Source organism: Heptranchias perlo, unplaced genomic scaffold (assembly GCF_035084215.1).
Source record: "Heptranchias perlo isolate sHepPer1 unplaced genomic scaffold, sHepPer1.hap1 HAP1_SCAFFOLD_55, whole genome shotgun sequence".
In the NCBI taxonomy this organism is placed as follows: Eukaryota; Metazoa; Chordata; class Chondrichthyes; order Hexanchiformes; family Hexanchidae; genus Heptranchias; species Heptranchias perlo.
In genome coordinates, this window is record NW_027139570.1 from 3,818,425 (window position 1) to 3,837,331 (window position 18,907).

Here is an 18,907-nt window from a genome sequence, read left to right on the forward strand (position 1 = left end):
TATCTAAATTAAACTCCATCTGCCATTCATCGGCCCACTGGCCCAATTGATCAAGATCCCGTTGCAATCCCAGATAACCTTCTTCACTGTCCACAATGCCACCAATCTTGATGTCATCTGCAAACTTACTAACCATGCTTGTGCTGTATTAAACTGTACACAATGTCAGACACTTCACACCGGTCTTCAGGATCTGTGCACATGTAATCAGCCTCTGTATTTATCCGATTGTTATCAAAATCGATACTGTCCTTGAATTCATCTAAACCATCGAATATAAACAGTAATCCCTCTGGGTTCTTCCAGAGCTCTCCCAGAATATTCCTAAAGTAAGGATACAGATCTAGTATCAGATTCCTCAGGTTTATTCTACAGTTAATTGCATTCAAATCCAGGAATTTAAAACTGAAAACAAATTGAAAGTGTGGGTATATTTTCCCAGTGGCCCAGTCATAAACAATCTTTTGTACCATTGTTGTTTTTCCAATCCCCGCGACTCCACTCACTGCTGCTGAACTCCCAGATTTGGATTTTCTCCGGGAAAAACTGCTCTCGAACAATTGGTCAGTTCGGATTTTTTCCAGTTCTCTCCGGAGATGTTTCTCTCTCCACTCTTCATGGTCTCGGCCTCTTGCCAGCAGTTCATGTTCTACAAGTGTCCGATCTCGAACAGTAGAAATGACCGTTAGCTCAGTGTATAGAGTGACCAGCTGGAAAATCTTAACCTTCTCCTTTATTAGGATCGTGTTCACTCTCAGTGTTTCAGTTTGGACCCGGAGTCTTTCCTTGTGTTTCTGTTGAACATCTTCAATTTGAACAGACAGAAAGTGATTCTCAATGGTAGTTGTATTAACATAAAAACAAATTCTCAATATCACTTTACTATTCAGTAAAATGTTCCGAAATTGAACTCCCAGCTTCAATAGAGGTGCGAGCAGGAAATTAAACTCTATTACTGGAAACCTCGCTTGAAAGTGAATAATGGCTGAGAAAAGTTTCAAATCCTCACTTGATTCTAATATTTACTGAACATGGAGATTTCTATGAAGGTGATATTTTCCCTCTGATGATTAATACTATCAGCCCTGCCCTGTACCATGGACATCTCGTTACAAATCCAAACGTGATTCTTTTATACGAAACTAGAGGTTCTCGTGGAATAATTTATGAAACCGTCAGTGGTGCTGACCTGTTGCAGAAATGGGAATTGGGGTATTGGGTATCAGTCGGAAAGGGATAGCTTGTGAATGGGCAGATGTTTCACTCTTATTGTATCGGACCTCGGGCAGGTTATCTGGGATATTGTGTGCATTGGGAGAGGGATTGACTGTGAGTTGACAGAAGTTCCACTGTTATTGTATCAGATCTCGGACAGGTTATCTGGGATATTGTGGACATTGGGAGAGGGACAGACTGTGAATGGACAGAAGTCCCAATGTTCATGTATCAGATCTCGGACAGGTTATCTGGGATATTGTGGACATTGGGAGAGGGACAGACTGTGAATGGACAGAAGTCCCAATGTTCATGTATCAGATCTCGGACAGGTTATCTGGGATATTGTGGACATTGGGAGAGGGACAGACTGTGAATGGACAGAAGTCCCAATGTTATTGTATCAGACCTTGCGCATGTTATCTGGGATATTGTGGGAACTGGGAGAGGGCCAGACTGTGAATGGACGGAAGTCCCACTCTTATTGTATCAGTCCTCGGGCAGGTTATCTGGGATATTGTGGCCACTGGGAGAGGGACAGACTGTGAATGGGCAGAAGTTCCACTGTTATTGTATCAGACCTTGTGCAGGTTCTCTGGGATATTGTGGGCACTGGGAGAGGGACAGACTGCGAATGGACAGAAGTTCCACTGTTGTTGTATCAGACCATGGGCAGGTTATCTGGGATATTGTGGGCACTGGGAGAGGGACAGACTGTGAATGGACAGAAGTTCCACTGTTGTTGTATCAGACCATGGGCAGGTTATCTGGGATATTGTGGGCACTGGGAGAGGGACAGACTGTGAATGGACAGAAGTCCCACTGTTAATGTATCAGGCCTTGTGCAGGTTATCTGGGATATTGTGGGCATTGGGAGAGGGACAGACTGTGAATGGACAGAAGTCCCACTGTTCATGTATCAGATCTCGGGCAGGTTATCTGGGATATTGTGGGCATTGGGAGAGGGACAGACTGTGAATGGACAGAAGTCCCAATGTTATTGTATCAGACCTTGTGCAGGTTATCTGGGATATTGTGGGCATTGGGAGAGGGACAGACTGTGAATGGACAGAAGTCCCACTGTTAATGTATCAGGCCTTGTGCAGGTTATCTGGGATATTGTGTGAATTCGAGAGGGACAGACTGTGAATGGACAGAAGTCCCAATGTTATTGTATCAGACCTTGTGCAGGTTATCTGGGATATTGTGGGCACTGGGAGAGGAACAGGCTGTGAATGGACAGAAGTCCCACTGTTAATGTATCAGACCTTGCGCATGTTATCTGGGATATTGTGGGAACTGGGAGAGGGCCAGACTGTGAATGGACAGAAGTCCCACTGTTCATGTATCAGATCTCGGGCAGGTTATCTGGGATATTGTGGGCATTGGGAGAGGGATAGACTGTGAATGGACAGAAGTTCCACTGTTATTGTATCAGTCCTCGGGCAGGTTATCTGGGATATTGTGGCCACTGGGAGAGGGACAGACTGTGAATGGGCAGAAGTTCCACTGTTATTGTATCAGACCTTGTGCAGGTTATCTGGGATATTGTGGGCACTGGGAGAGGGACAGACTGCGAATGGACAGAAGTTCCACTGTTGTTGTATCAGACCATGGGCAGGTTATCTGGGATATTGTGGGCACTGGGAGAGGGACAGACTGTGAATGGACAGAAGTTCCACTGTTATTGTATCAGACCTTGTGCAGGTTATCTGTGATATTGTGGCCACTGGGAGAGGGACAGACTGTGAATGGGCAGAAGTTCCACTGTTATTGTATCAGACCTTGTGCAGGTTATCTGGGATATTGTGGGAACTGGGAGAGGGCCAGACTGTGAATGGACGGAAGTCCCACTCTTATTGTATCAGTCCTCGGGCAGGTTATCTGGGATATTGTGGCCACTGGGAGAGGGACAGACTGTGAATGGGCAGAAGTTCCACTGTTATTGTATCAGACCTCGTGCATGTGATCTGGGATATTGTGGGCACTGGGAGACGGACAGACAGTGAATGGACAGAAGTCCCACTGATATTATATCAGGCCTCGGGCAGGTTATCTGGGATATTGTGGGCACTGGGAGACGGACAGACTGTGAATGGACAGAAATTCCACTTTGACCCTGAGAAAAGGTTCCGTCCCCTCACCCTCTCCATCACATAGACCGCCTTCTTTCACCTCCATATCACCCGCCTCCTCTACCCACTCAGCCCATTTGCTGCTGAAACCCCCATGAATGTCTCTATTACCTCAAGACTCAACTGTTCAAAGGCTCCCCTGACCAGCCTCCCACCTTCTGTAAACTTGAGCTCGTATCCAACGCGCACCAAGACCCGGTCACCCATCACCCCTGTGCACACTGATCTACATTGACTCCCGGTTCGGAAGACTCTATTTTAAAATTCTCATTCGTATTTTAAAATCCCTTCATGGCCCTCGCCCCTCCCTGTCTCTGTGATCTCCTCCAGTCCTGTGATCCTCCAATTCTTGCATCTTGCGCCTCCCCGATTTCCATCACTCCGCCACTGGTGGATTTGCCTTCAGCTGCCTAGGCCCTAAACTCTGGAATTCCCTCCCTAAACCTCTCCGTTTCTTAACAGAAGTCCCAATATCATTGTATCAGACCTCTGGCAGGTTATCTGGGATATTGTGGGCACTGGGAGAGGGACAGACTGTGAATAGACAGAAGTCCCTCTGTTTAACCTCGGTGGTGGGGAAACTTTTAGAAACGGGACTCGGGTTGGTTATGTGTGGTATTACCTGTACTTCTATAGTCATTTGATCACAGGTATGGATTACTGCCATTCTGAAGGTACAGAGGGGAATCAGAAAGATGATTTAAGATATTAGAGTTCAGGTTGAGGGAATGGCGAGAGGGTTTGATGTATTTTGTTTGGGCAAGAAACTTTGGTATTGAAATGTTTTAATGGAATTCAGAACATTAGTGCAGGAAACAGGCTCACAAAATAATTAATAATGGAGAAGGGAAGTCAGGGTAATTTTCTCACCCAAAGGGCCCGAGGGCATGGGAAGGACACTAAAGGGACAGTGTAAGTGGGGTGAAGAGATAATTGAACGTGTTTCTGTGGATACACTGAGAGGAGGGGGAGGTGGGGTCATCTCTCTAACAGGGACAGGCTTAATTGGGCCAAATGGCCTTTTCCTATCCCTCATCATTCTCCTGTTATATTGTGTTTCAGAAATTGTCAACAATTTTTCAGCAGTTTCACACCGACATTGAATGTGTTTTTCGAACAGTCCTTTCATGTCACCGATTAGAATGAGAATTACTGCCCACATCATTCAGTGTAATGTTAGTGCAGAAAACATTCACAGTTCATTTCAACTGTTCTCCCAATAATTATACTCCATTGTTTCATTTTGGTCTCAATTTCCTATAATGCAGGTTTGGGAAATTACAAATCTGTTTCCATTAGTCATTATATTGGGTCTAAAAAGATCCTGCGTTAAAGGACTATTATTTGAGTAGAATTAGGTTCTCTCTTTCATTGCCATTCTAAATCAAGCCCATAACTTCCTAATTACCCTGAACATTGTCTTTCCCTCACAATCCTCCAAGGATTAATGATCAATTGTGTGAACATCTGTACATCTTCTCAGAGCAGATTGAAAACTTTGATGTCTCATTCTGTTCTGTGAAATGAAAACATTTTAATGTTTCGCATTTCTCCACCTCTTTCCCTACAGTTGATGGTGGGCAGATTTCCCGGGGAGCAGGTAACCCATAACGTCTGGCTCATGGCACTGCTCATTAATTGTGAGCCCAGAACATCTGTGCGGCACATCGGAGCTGTGTATGGGGATTGACAGTGTATCAGGATCCTGCCTGGTGTGTATGGGGATTGACAGTGTATCAGGATCCTGCCAGGTGTGTACGGAGATTCACAGTATATCAGGATCCTGCCAGGTGTGTCTGGGGATTCACAGTGTATCAGGATCCTGCCAGGTGTGTATGGGGATTGACAGTGTATCAGGATCCTGCCAGGTGTGTATGGGGATTCACAGTGTATCAGGATCCTGCCAGGTGTGTATGGGGATTTACAGTGTATCAGGATCCTGCCAGGTGTGTATGAGGATTCACAGTATATCAGGATCCTGCCAGGTGTGTATGGGGATTCACAGTGTATCAGGATCCTGCCAGGTGTGTATGGGGATTCACAGTGTATCAGGATCCTGCCAGGTGTGTATGGGGATTCACAGTGTATCAGGATCCTGCCTGGTGTGTGTGGGGATTGACAGTTTATCAGGATCCTGCCAGGTGTGTCTGGGGATTCATAGTGTATCAGGATCCTGCCAGGTGTGTATGGGGATTCACAGTGTATCAGGATCCTGCCTGGTGTGTGGGGATTCACAGTGTTTCAGGACCCTGCCAGGTGTGTATGGGGATTCAGAGTATCAGGATCCTGCCAGGTGTGTATGGGGATTCAGAGTATCAGGATCCTGCCAGGTGTGTATGGGGATTCACAGTGTATCAGGATCCTGCCTGGTGTGTGGGGATTCACAGTGTTTCAGGATCCTGCCTTTTGTGTGTGGGGATTTACAGTGTATCAGGATCCTGCCAGGTGTGTGTGGGGATTCACAGTGTATCAGGATCCTGCCAGGTGTATATGGGGATTCACAGTGTATCAGGATCCTGCCAGGTGTGTATGTAGTTGGATTAATTGGAGTAATACAAACTCACTAATAATTCAAAACTCGGAGTGACTTTTAACTTCAAGCTACGCAAAACATTCTTTTCCTGCGATGCCAGGGCACCTCACAGATGTGTATGAAGTGCTGCAGTGTATTAGGATCCTGCCAGATGCATGCGGTTTCACAGGATTAACAACAAATGAAAATTAACTTTTTTTCTGTTTCCTCCACCCTTTGAACTTCTGATTCCAAGATTCTGACAATCTCAAAACAAAAAACTACAATCAAACATTCTGATTCTCAGAAGTGGAATAAACGGTTTGAAATCTCCATTTCATCACTTACCTTTCAGGTGACTGGGTATTTCAGATAAACCTCGTCCGATGTTCATATAATCAAATGGATCAGGACCTGTTTAAATCAATGAGCTTTCATGAAATCAGATCTGTGTAATATTATAGTAAATTCTGCAGTGTTTCAATCTGAAATTGAATTCAGTGTGTGATTTTACCGTACCAAGTTCCTGCATCTCTTTCAGTATTTTATCCAACTTTGGTAATCTGTGCATTTTCACAAAGGATTCCCACATCACCCTTCGGGCCCGGGAGCCTTTCTCCATCACCAGATTTAGGAGAAGTTTGGAACTTGCCGCCCTGTTTCCCTTCTCCGCGAGCTCAGTGACTTTCTGTAAAGAATAATAATGAATATATTGAGGAGTGGAGTGAAAGACAAAGACTGAGAATCAGAAGGAGAGGAGCTGCTCCGTGATGGGATCACCCAGTTTATATTGAACACAAAGTAATCACTGGGCCAGGTTCTGATCCATTCTGAACATGGGCAAAATATTCTGTAAACATCTTGATTCATCAACAACAACAACACAGCACCTTTAATATAGAAAAATGTCCCACGGCGATTCACAGGAGTGGAATCATACAATGGGCCTGAGACAAAGGAGGGCATATTATTAGGGATGACCAAAAGCTGGATAAAGAATCAAATTTTAAAGAGAAGAGGGAGATAGAGAGGCGGAGGATTTTAGGGAGTGAATTCCAGAGCCTGGGTCCAAAAACTGCGGAATGCTCGGCCACCGCTGGTAGGGCGATGGGGAGAGGCACAAGATGCCAGAGTCAGAGCAAGAGAGAATTCTAGTGAGGGGCAGGACCTTGAAGTGATTTAAACAGGAGGATGGGAATTTAAAATTGAAGTCATTCGAGAACTGCGATAGGTGAACGAGCACAGGAGTGAGGGGTGAGCGGGACGGGGGAGGGACAGGTTACAGGCAGCAGCGTTTTGGATGTGTTGAAGTTTACAGAAAGCGGAGGATGGGAAGCCGGCCAGGAGAGCATCGGAATAGTTGCATCCGGAGGAAATTTCCTCCAATTAAATATTGGGAAGACCGAAACCATCCCTTTGTCACTTCCACACTCCACCATTCCAATGGTGTCCTGGCCGGCCTCCCACCTTCCAGCCTCCGTAAATTTGAGCTCATCCAAAACTCTGCTTCCCGCAGCCTAACTCACACCAAGTCCCGTTCATCCAACACCCCTGTGCTAGCTGACCTACATTGGCTCCCGATCCGGAAACTGATCGATTTTAAAATTCTCATCCTTGTGCACAAATCCTACCATGTCCTTGCCTCTCCTTATCTCTGTCACCTCCTCCAGCCCTACAAACCCCTCAGATCTCTGCACTCCTCCAATTCTGACCTCTTGTGCATCCCCGATTGTCGTTGCTCCATCATTGGTGGCCGTGCCTTCAACTGCCGAGTCCACAAGCTCTGAAAGTTCCCTCCCTAAACGTCTCCGCCTCTCTACCTCGCTCTCCTTTCCTTTAAGACGCTCCTCAAAACCCGCCTCTTTGACCAAGCTTTTGATCACCTCTCTGAATATCTCATGTGGCTCGGTGTCAAATTTTGTTTGATAATCGCTCCTATGAAGCACCTTGGGACGAATTATTATGTTAAACGCGTGATATAAATGCATGTTGCTGTTGTCGTTTCCCTTGTCTTTCTCTGTACAGATATTGACTGATCCATTGGGTATTATCATCTCTTCCTATCATTGGTTCAGATTCAAATATTTTCAGTTTTATCCATTTCTTCCCTATTTGGCCTGTTTCTGTTCTGTAACATTCTATGATTCTAAGATGTGATATTCTGTCACTTCTGTTACATTTAAATAATCCAAACTCATTCTGTGTCCATTCCACTTACGTGATATTCCTGCCCATTGAAATGGTCCTCGCCTGTTAACATGAGACTGAGTCCCTCCAACCCCTCTTCAATCACCTGTTCAAGTCTGTCCCGGTAGAATTTCGTCAACTGGAACAGCTGGTAATCGTCGCACTTTGTCAGGAACTCAGTGATTGCAGGGTTCAGACCTGTGAACAAAAATGGAGAAAACTAAACACATTATTGACTTTCTATCCGGGCGGCTACATTTCCTCTTATACCAAACGTCTGAAGCCTCCTGTCACATTATCAAACACCTTCTGAAAACCGATAAACACCGCATGTGCTGCCTTCCATCGTTCCGTACAGTCAATTCTTAAAAACCGGTGTTTAAATATGTGAAACACGACTTGTCTACGGCGAATCAGTTCCAGCCTCCCCTGATCATCCCCTGTATCTCTAAATGTTCACTAATTCAACCTGGAATTACAGATTCGAGGAGTTTGCCCACTGCTGACGTACACTAATTGATCTCCAGTTACCGGGTTTACCTTCTCTCCCTCTTGAACAGATACATTTCTTTGTCTCTTTCTAATCCGTTTATATATCCAAAGTCTCCTCCCTGACTTCATTTAACCGCATTGGTTGTCGGTCCATTGGCTTCTTCACTTTGACTATTTTTCTCAGATCCAAATCCTTCTCTAGTTATCTCTGACATCCTCCTCCAGTACACCGACATTCCCACCAACACCATCAGTGTTAGAATCTTCATTAATCTCCCCGCAAAATGATATAACCAGGAAGATTTCGCTGAATCCGTGTAAACCTAAACCATGTGGTCTGATAGCTCCTGGACCATATCTCTTATGATTCTGACTTTCCAAATGTGTTTGGAATGATTTGTACATTCACAGACATAAAACTGAATCCAAACTCCGATTTTGGGGGTAATTTACCTATAATTCGTTTTTCTTTCCCCCCTCGACATCCATAACTTTATCTCTCAATACTTAAAAACCTCCTACCCTTTTTCCTGCCAATATCATTTCATTACTTCATAAATCATCTGTTCCTGCCCCAACAGTTTTATTAATTCCACGCTTAAATCTCAGATCCAGATAGTTCCCCCCCTCCAGTCATATCAACTGAAACCTTCCCGCTGCTCCTTTCACCAAGTCTGTAAAATCATTGTTGGTCGGTTCAGACCGTGACCGTCCCTTCCCTTCTCCCTGAACTCACTCTAGTGCCCAAGACCGTGAAACCTTCCCTCCTGCTCCATTCACCCAGTCTGTAAAATCATTGTTGGTCGGTTCAGACCGTGACCGTCCCTTCCCTTCTCCCTGAACTCACTCTATCCCCAAGACCGTGAACCCTTCCCTCCTGCTCCATTCACCCAGTCTGTAAAATCATTGTTGCTCGGTTCAGACCGTGACCGTCCCTTCCCTTCTCCCTGAACTCACTCTATCCCCAAGACCGTGAACACTTCCCTCCTGCTCCATTCACCCAGTCTGTAAAATCATTGTTGCTCGGTTCAGACCGTGACCGTCCCTTCCCTTCTCCCTGAACTCACTCTATCCCCAAGACCGTGAACCCTTCCCTCCTGCTCCAGCCACACATTGACCTGCCGCATATTTCCCTCTTTAAGTGGCCCACCGTAAAACAATCCAGAGATCAACACCTGAAGGCCTTGTTTAATGTGTCGAGCCTCAGTTTCAATATTACCTGTATAATCGTATTTCTATCCATGTTATTGGGTCCGACCATGACTATTCTCTGCTCCCCTTTCCTTTCCAGAGATCGTCCCACCTGTTCCTGGAAATTTTTCCCTCTGACACCAGGGAGGCAACTTACCATTTGGAACCTGCTCAGGGCTGCAGAAGAGTCTGTATATTCCCCAGACTATAGAATCTCCCACCACTATCGCTTTCCTATTGCTGTGCCCCACCTGCCTCTCACCCCTGCCCCACTCGGGGTGTCCACCTGCTCCCCCCGGTCTCACACTGTTAATCCTCTGAGACACTGTCTCTATCCACCTTACAGTACCCAACACCAGTTATCTATTGGACAGTTCCAGTACTCAGGAGATCCCTCCACCTGTGACTGCACTGTCCCTCTGGATGGTCACTCACTTCCCTCTATCTGCACAGTATCTGTGCTGTTACCTCTTCCTGTGGTGAGCTGCAGGTTCCTGCTCGTGATCTGGACCCTTTGTGAGGTCAGAAATTATATTTTGATGAATTTTCTGAACCTACCTGTGTCCATTCTCATTCTTGTTGAAGATGTTGGATCTCCTCCCCTATTTGAACCTTCAGCCATGGTGGTGACAGATTCCCAGATTCTGATGCTCTGTAATAAATATATTAATATGAAGTTAGACAGAAATATTAAAATGAGGAGAGCGTTGCCTTGTTAAACATGATACCAAGTCCCTCCTCCCCCATCAGTACAACATTTGTTAGCTCTGGGATCGAGCATTTCACGAGTGTTATGATCAACGTTCCACATCAGGTGTGAAACAGACAGCTGCCCAGTGAAACCCACTGAGTCCTTGTTCTCCACCATAAATTCTCCCGCTTCTGACCGTGATGGACTCACATTTGTCTTCACTAATCTTTTTCTTTTTAAATACTTGTAGAAGATTTTACAGTCCACTTTTATGTTCCTTCCACGTTTACTCTCATACTCTGTTTTTCCTCTTAATCATCTTGGTCCTTTTTCGCTGAATTCTAAACTGCTCCCAATCCTCAGGTTTGCTGCTTTTTCTGGTAACTTTATATGACTCTTCTTTGAATCTATCCTTAATCTCTTTTGTTAGCTTCGGCGGAGCCACGTTTCCTTTTGTGTTTTTGCACCAGAAAGGAATGAATGACCAGAAATACGGCCCACTCTTCGTCTTAGGATAAACCCAATCACTGAAACTATCGATAGTTGGTGGGGAATTGAGGGGAAACATCTCTCGGGGCCTCTCCAGACACAAAGGGGAATGTGTCTTTTTCTGATCCAAAGTGGATGACCTCACACTTGCCCACATAAAACACCATCTCCCACAGTTTTCCTCACTCACTGAGTCTGTCTGTGTCCCTGGTTTCCAGTTCCCCAATAGGGTCAGATTCTGTTTTCAGCACAAAGTAACAGGTAATGAAATCTACCCTTTTATTAGGTATATTAAGGTGACATGCAGCTAAGGCGGGAAATGGAGTTGAGGTACAGATCGGTTACGATCTAATAGAGTGACGGGACAGGTTCGAGGGGCTGAACGGCATCCTCCTGTTCCTGTCTAATGTCATTGGGTGGAGTGTGAAACAAACGGGTGATGATACAGTGTCACACACTTTGGGGAAGGCATTGTGTCACCACACGATGGCAGTGTACCCTGTGAGAGAGACAGTGAGAGAGGATGCCTCTGAACATCAGTGAGTGTGAGAGAGAGAGGATGCCTCTGAACATCAATGAGTGTGAGAGAGAGAGGATGCCTCTGAACATCAATGAGTGTGAGAGAGAGAGGATGCCTCTGAACATCAATGAGTGTGAGAGAGAGAGGATGCCTCTGAACATCAGTGAGTGTGAGAGAGAGAGGATGCCTCTGAACATCAGTGAGTGTGAGAGAGAGAGGATGCCTCTGAACATCAGTGAGTGTGAGAGAGAGAGGATGCCTCTGAACATCAATGAGTGTGAGAGAGAGAGGATGCCTCTGAACATCAATGAGTGTGAGAGAGAGAGGATGCCTCTGAACATCAATGAGTGTGAGAGAGAGAGGATGCCTCTGAACATCAATGCGTGTGAGAGAGAGAAGATGCCTCTGAACATCAATGCGTGTGAGAGAGAGAAGATGCCTCTGAACATCAGTGAGTGACTGAGTGTTTTGTGTGGAGAGAAGTGCCAGGATGATGAAACCCGACCTTTAACCATCAACGATTTGTAAAATCCGGCACAGACTGGGATTGAACAAGTTAAATTGCCAGAAGACACGTGTCCATATCACAGGTTGGATCAGACACAGCAAGTGGCGTCTCGGGGCAAAGGATCAGAAACCTCTTCCTCATATCGATCCAAAGTTGGAGGAAGTGAGGTTCCCACAAACGGAAAATTTTCGCTTCTGTCTCTGCGAGTTTCAGCATTTTGCTTTTACTTTGTGTCACTCGGGCATAAATGTTGAGACCCACTCAGTTCCCCCTTCAGTGTGATTTTTTTACCAGAAGGCTTCTTCAATCCCAGTGCTTTTTGATTAAAGTAGATCTGGGTTACAATTCGACCCTAACATCCACCTGAGAATAATGGGGTCACCCGCATTTGGTGTTGATTGATTCTCTGCATTAGGTTTTATCTTTAATTCTGATCACCATCTGGTTTCCACCCAGAACCGTGTGTGTGATGAGAGAAAGAGGGGAGATTGACTTTACCCTCCAGTCTCCAGGTTACAAACCGTCGCCAGCAGAAGGGGGCGATGCAACAGATCTACTTTACCCCCTAGTCTCCAGATGACAAACCGCCGTCAGCAGAGGCGTGCGATGCAACAGATCTACTTTACCCCCCAAGTCTCCAGGTTACAAACCTCAGTCAGCAGAGGGGGGCGATGCAACAGATCTCGTTTCCGTTCCTTGAGCTCGCTGACAACTTACAGCCGGCAAATGGAAAGAAGTGTTTTGAACTTTGTGTCGCTGCAATTATATTTGTTTTTCATAGAACACATATTATAACCCCGCCATTTCTTAACAATGGTATTACTGAAAATGATCTCTTTATAATATGAAAGTAACTTTACACGCCAGACTTGTACTTTAATCTAAAGGACCTGTCTCAGTGATGTTTTAAAATCACATATTAAAACACGGTCCTCTATTTATACCTGTTAAGTTAGATTAAAGATATTTATTAATCGATAAACGGATGGTTAGAAAAAGGCTTTTAAGATTAATATGTGTCGATAACCAGGGGACACAGATTTAAGATAATTGACAAAAGAACCAGGGCGGGGGGGTGGGGGAAATGAAGAGATTTTCATTTTGATGTGGCCAGATATTATGATCTGGAATGCACTACCTGAACGGGTGGTGGAAGCAGATTCAATAGTAACTTTCAAAAGGGAATTGGATAGAATAATGGAATGATTACAGCATCGAAGGTGGCCATTCAGGCCATCGAGCCTGTGCCAGCTCTTTGTAAGAGCATTCAAGTTCGTCCCATTCCCCCGCTCATTCCACGCAGGTCTGCAAATATTTTCCCTTACACAATTTATCCAATTCGCTTTTGAAATTTATTATTGAATCTGCTTCCACCACCCTGTCAGGCAGTGCATTCCAGATCATTAAACTCACTGAATGTGGTTCTTTCGCCAATCACCTTTAATGTGTGTCCTCTGGTTTTTGATCCTTCCACCAATGGGAACAGTTTCTCTTTATTTACTTTATCTAAATCGCCATGATTTTGAACACTTCTATCAAATCAAAGAGCAGGGAAATGAATCTGGATTGTATCGGGACAAACATCGCTCTCAGTTTAATAAAAAGAACCCTCGGCCGAGGCCGGGAGCTGGATCATGTGATCACCCAGAACATTATTTTGTGCTTTGTATCAGAATAATCAATTGGAAGAAATTTTACAAATCATTAAATAAGATTTACGCATCATTTTATCACCAGTTTATATTTAAATGATAATCATTTAATTCAACTACAATTGTTAAATCCAGAAATAGATTTACTGATGGGAAATAACATTAAGTTAAACCCAATATCCAGTTCCGAATTTTAAGTTGATTTATTTTGACTGTTGGATAGGAAATATATTTGAATTCGGTAACACTGTCTGGCACTACCTTAACTCACAGTGTAATATCGATATTATCGGGGCTATAAAGGTGGGTTCTTTCCGAGTTGGTGCTGGGGGCGGGGAGACACTGTATATCTGCTAGGCACTGCCTCAGACTGGAGTCACCTCTTAGATCAAACCCCTTTTCTCTAAAACACACACAAGATTCATTTGTGACTGTGTGTTTTGAGACAGAAACTGATCTCACTTCACATTTCATTGCACGGCCTCATGCTGGATAATTGTACTCGGTGATCAGACTCTCCCAGTCTCATTCTCACCATTTCCCCCATTACCTTGTAACCTTTGTGGACTGTCTACAGGACCAGTGTTTATCTGAGGAAATGGGACTTTCTCTTACCTTTCTCCTCAGTCGATCTATGGAAGCTTTTTGAATCGGAAGGATTCTCTCTGGTTGCTGCTCTCACAATCCTGTGCTGATTCACCTGCTGTTGTTCCTCAGTCTACAATCCCTGTTTACTTCCAGCTGTGGACTTTTCTCAATCACTCCGTCATTCACCAGGATATCTAATTATGGCGGGGCAGAAAATGAGATCAATATTGACGGTGTGAAGGAGAATCTAATCTACACTTTTCCTTAAATATTGAATTTAATACACTGTTTGAGGAACTCTGTTCCCACATTCCATGTCTCTTCACCATCCCGACCACAATATGTGATCGTTTCATTCTCCTGCCCCAGTTTGAGGCAATTCCCTCTCCATGTGCCACCCCTGTTTTTAGGATCATATTTTCCTCTGGATTCTGATCCATCCCTTCCCTCCGTGTGGCCCCCAGTCCCGCACAGTCTGATCCTGATCCTTCCCTCCGAGTGGCCCCCAGTCCCGCACAGTCTGATCCTGATCCATCCCTTCCCTCCGAGTGGCCCCCAGTCCCGCACAGTCTGATCCTGATCCCCCCTTCCCTCCGAGTGGCCCCCAGTCCTGCACAGTCTGATCCTGATCCCCCCTTCCCTCCGAGTGGCCCCCAGTCCCGCACAGTCTGATCCTGATCCCCCCCTTCCCTCCGAGTGGCCCCCAGTCCCGCAGTCTGATCCTGATCCTTCCCTCCGAGTGGCCCCCAGTCCCGCACAGTCTGATCCTGATCCCCCCCTTCCCTCCGAGTGGCCCCCAGTCCCGCACAGTCTGATCCTGATCCTTCCCTCCGAGTGGCCCCCAGTCTGATCCTGATCCTTCCCTCCGAGTGGCCCCCAGTCCCACACAGTCTGATCCTGATCCTTCCCTCCGAGTGGCCCCCAGTCCCACAGTCTGATCCTGATCCTTCCCTCCGAGTGGCCCCCAGTCCCGCACAGTCTGATCCTGATCCCCCCCCTTCCCTCCGAGTGGCCCCCAGAACTGCACAGTCTGATCCTGATCCTTCGCTCCGAGTGACCCCAGTCCCGCACAGTCTGATCCTGATCCCCCCCTTCCCTCCGAGTGGCCCCCAGTCCCGCACAGTCTGATCCTGATCCTTCCCTCCGAGTGGCCCCCAAACCCGCACTCGATTGACTGAACAATACCGAGACCCCCTCCCATCAGTTCATCAAATACCGAGACCCCCTCCCATCAGTTCATCAAATACTGAGACCCCCCCTCAGTTCATCAAATACTGAGACCCCCCCCCTCAGTTCATCAAATACTGAGACCCCCCCCCCCTCAGTTCATCAAATACTGAGACCCCCCCCCCCTCAGTTCATCAAATACTGAGACCCCCCCCCCCTCAGTTCATCAAATACTGAGACCCCCCCCCCCCCCTCAGTTCATCAAATACTGAGACCCCCCCCCTCAGTTCATCAAATACTGAGACCCCCCCCCTCAGTTCATCAAATACTGAGACCCCCCCCCCCCCTCAGTTCATCAAATACTGAGACCCCCCCCTCAGTTCATCAAATACTGAGACCCCCCCCCTCAGTTCATCAAATACTGAGACCCCCCCCTCAGTTCATCAAATACTGAGACCACCCCCCTCAGTTCATCAAATACTGAGACCCCCCCCCTCAGTTCATCAAATACTGAGACCCCCCCCTCAGTTCATCAAATACTGAGACCCCCCCTCAGTTCATCAAATACTGAGACCCCCCCTCAGTTCATCAAATACTGAGACCCCCCCCCTCAGTTCATCAAATACTGAGACCCCCCCCCCTCAGTTCATCAAATACTGAGACCACCCCCCCTCAGTTCATCAAATACTGAGACCCCCCCCCTCAGTTCATCAAATACTGAGACCCCCCCCTCAGTTCATCAAATACTGAGACCCCCCCCTCAGTTCATCAAATACTGAGACCCCCCCTCAGTTCATCAAATACTGAGACCCCCCCCTCAGTTCATCAAATCCTGAGACACCCCCTCCCCTCAGTTCATCAAATACTGAGACCACCCCCCTCAGTTCATCAAATACTGAGACCCCCCCCTCAGTTCATCAAATACTGAGACCACCCCCCTCAGTTCATCAAATCCTGAGACACCCCCTCCCCTCAGTTCATCAAATACTGAGACCACCCCCCTCAGTTCATCAAATACTGAGACCCCCCCCTCAGTTCATCAAATACTGAGACCACCCCCCTCAGTTCATCAAATACTGAGACCCCCCCCCCTCAGTTCATCAAATACTGAGACCACCCCCCTCAGTTCATCAAATCCTGAGACACCCCCTCCCCTCAGTTCATCAAATACTGAGACCACCCCCCTCAGTTCATCAAATACTGAGACCACCCCCCTCAGTTCATCAAATCCTGAGACCACCCCCCCCAGTTCATCAAATACTGAGACCCCCCCCCTCAGTTCATCAAATACTGAGACCCCCCCATCAGTTCATCAAATACTGAGACCCCCCCCCTCAGTTCATCAAATACTGAGACCCCCCCCTCAGTTCATCAAATACTGAGACCCCCCCCTCAGTTCATCAAATACTGAGACCCCCCCCTCAGTTCATCAAATACTGAGACCCCCCCCCTCAGTTCATCAAATACTGAGACCCCCCCCTCAGTTCATCAAATACTGAGACCCCCCCCTCAGTTCATCAAATACTGAGACCCCCCCCTCAGTTCATCAAATACTGAGACCCCCCCCTCAGTTCATCAAATACTGAGACCCCCCCCTCAGTTCATCAAATACTGAGACCCCCCCTCAGTTCATCAAATACTGAGACCCCCCCCCCTCAGTTCATCAAATACTGAGACCCCCCCCCCCTCAGTTCCTCCTTCTCTCTGATTGTTTTTCCCCGGGAGTTTATTCAATCCCCGGGGCGGGTGTTTTGATTAAAGGAGCTCCGGCTCTCAGTCCCGGGACCCGGGCTGATCTAATCTCCGATCCACAGATCTCCCCGCGCCCCGCCATCTCCGGAGGGAGGGGGGAGATCACCGAGACCGACCGCCCGCTCATCTCAAGCTCCCCTCACTCACCCGCCCGCCCGCTCCCTCCATCCACAGGGCGGCGGCTCCGTCCGTCCGCGGGGGGTGAGGGGGATACAGCCTCCCTCCCTCCCTCCCTCCCTCCCTCCCTCGGAGCGGCCCCCAGTCCCGCACACTCACCCTATCTCTCACTCTTTCTCCGCCTCCGCCGCCATTTTCCCATCAAACCGCCTTCTTCTCCGCCGACTCCGCTCCATTCGGGGATTGGAGGGTCGGGGCATGCGCACTTCGGATATTCGGCCTCAATTAACGCCCCCTCCTCGAGTCCGCCCCTGCGATTGGGTCGGAACCCGCTGATTGACATCCCCGCTCACCAATTGGGGCTCGGCCCCGCCCCAAGCTCCATTCACTGACCGCGAGGGGCGGGGGACGGCGGCCCGGGGTCACGTGGTGGCTGATTTGAAAGCTGCTCGGCCGTTGAACCGAAACAGCGCGGGCCGGGAGCGTGTGTGACGTCAGAAATTTGTCAATCTGCGGTGCGACAGCTGATCCGAGCTAAAGACGGTGATGTCATGAGACCGTGATCAGTAATGAGACTCCCCAGAGTGTCATGATCTGTGTTCATCAGATCTGATCTGTCATTGTATTATTTGCATTGTACTGTTTGTATCTTCACAAATTTTATGAATAAAGTACATTTTTGAAATAAAAAACCCCATATGCACATCAGTTCAGCTTCAGGAATAAAAACAGAAAATACCAGCATCTGTGGACACTCAGGGAATCAAGGGATATGGGGATCGAGCGGGAAAGTGGAGCTGATGTCGAAGATCAGCCACGATCTTATTGAATGGAGGAGCAGGATCGAGGGGCCGTGTGGCCGACTCCTGCTCCTATTTCTTATGCCCTTAAAAACCCCCTCAGGCAGAATGTAAAATTCAAATTGATGTAATGTACCTGTAATCAATCTGTAATGTACCTGGAATTAATCTGTAATGAATCACCTGTATTGAGTTTAATGCAATGAGGTACCCTCGACTGTCATGAACTGTCATTATGTCCAATGTGTTCATTGAACTGTACTTGATGTAACCTGAATATTGTATAATCTGTATTGTGTACGTTTGGAATGTGATATGACAACTGTCTTGTATGTATTGCTGCAAATTTTATGAATAAAGTATATTTTTTGAAAAAAAAACAGGTTTAACGTTTGAGGTCGATGACATTTCGTCAGAACTGGAAGAAGTTAAAAGATTTAACAGTTTTTAAGCAACTTCAGGGCCAGGCAAAATGGGGGAGGAAAGAACAAAAGGCAAGGTCTGAGATTGAGTGGGAGGGCAGGAGTGATTAAATGACAAGAGGGATGATGATGATGATTCAAGGCGAGGAGGGAGGTAGTGGGAAAAGTAAAGAAACAAGAGATGAGCTGCAAATGGGCAGAACCATTCAGGAATTATCCATTCAATCCGGCGAATGGGGGGGGGGGCGTTCTTTCCTTTTATGGGTGATATGCAAATGAGGCAGCGAATGCAGTTGAATCTTCAAAAGCTATCATACTTAACCAAGGAAATGATGGAAAAACAATGATTCTTACATCTCCAGTAAACATAACTTATCAAAATGGAAAATGAACGTTTAAAATTCTTACTTGCCCTAATGTGAAAGAGTATTGACTGCCGTTGGATGGGAATTTGCAACACTGTTCGAGC

General features: G+C 46.7%; 1 protein-coding gene across 3 annotated transcripts; it reads right to left on the bottom strand.

The window, feature by feature from the left end:
• Positions 1–123: 123 nt before the first annotated feature.
• On the bottom strand, positions 124–17,471 carry LOC137315455 (NACHT, LRR and PYD domains-containing protein 12-like). 3 transcript variants are annotated; one of them, XM_067980141.1, is made up of 7 exons: positions 17,376–17,471; positions 14,208–14,374; positions 10,291–10,384; positions 8,156–8,247; positions 6,382–6,550; positions 6,211–6,276; positions 124–805 (listed from the first exon to the last, which is right to left on the bottom strand). In XM_067980141.1, exons 3-7 carry the CDS (start codon positions 10,352–10,354, stop codon positions 129–131), a joined length of 1,068 nt encoding a protein of 355 aa, XP_067836242.1. In that variant the 5' UTR covers positions 10,355–10,384; positions 14,208–14,374; positions 17,376–17,471; the 3' UTR covers positions 124–128. The 3 variants fall into 3 exon arrangements, with proteins under 3 accessions (XP_067836242.1, XP_067836240.1, XP_067836241.1); XM_067980139.1 differs by having other exon boundaries at positions 8,081–8,247; XM_067980140.1 differs by lacking the exon at positions 17,376–17,471 and adding an exon at positions 17,247–17,284 and having other exon boundaries at positions 8,081–8,247.
• Between the last annotated feature and the right edge of the window lie 1,436 nt (positions 17,472–18,907).

Bases quoted from the DNA above. Each gene is read 5' to 3' on its own strand.
- LOC137315455 (XM_067980139.1), bottom strand. From the start codon at position 10,354: ATGGCTGAAGGTTCAAATAGGGGAGGAGATCCAACATCTTCAACAAGA. The intron at 6,277-6,381 runs GTACGGTAAAAT...TGATTTAAACAG, and splicing joins GAAAGAGATGCAGGAACTTG to GTCCTGATCCATTTGATTAT. The intron at 806-6,210 runs GTAAGTGATGAA...TTCAAATTGAAG, and splicing joins AATACCCAGTCACCTGAAAG to ATGTTCAACAGAAACACAAG.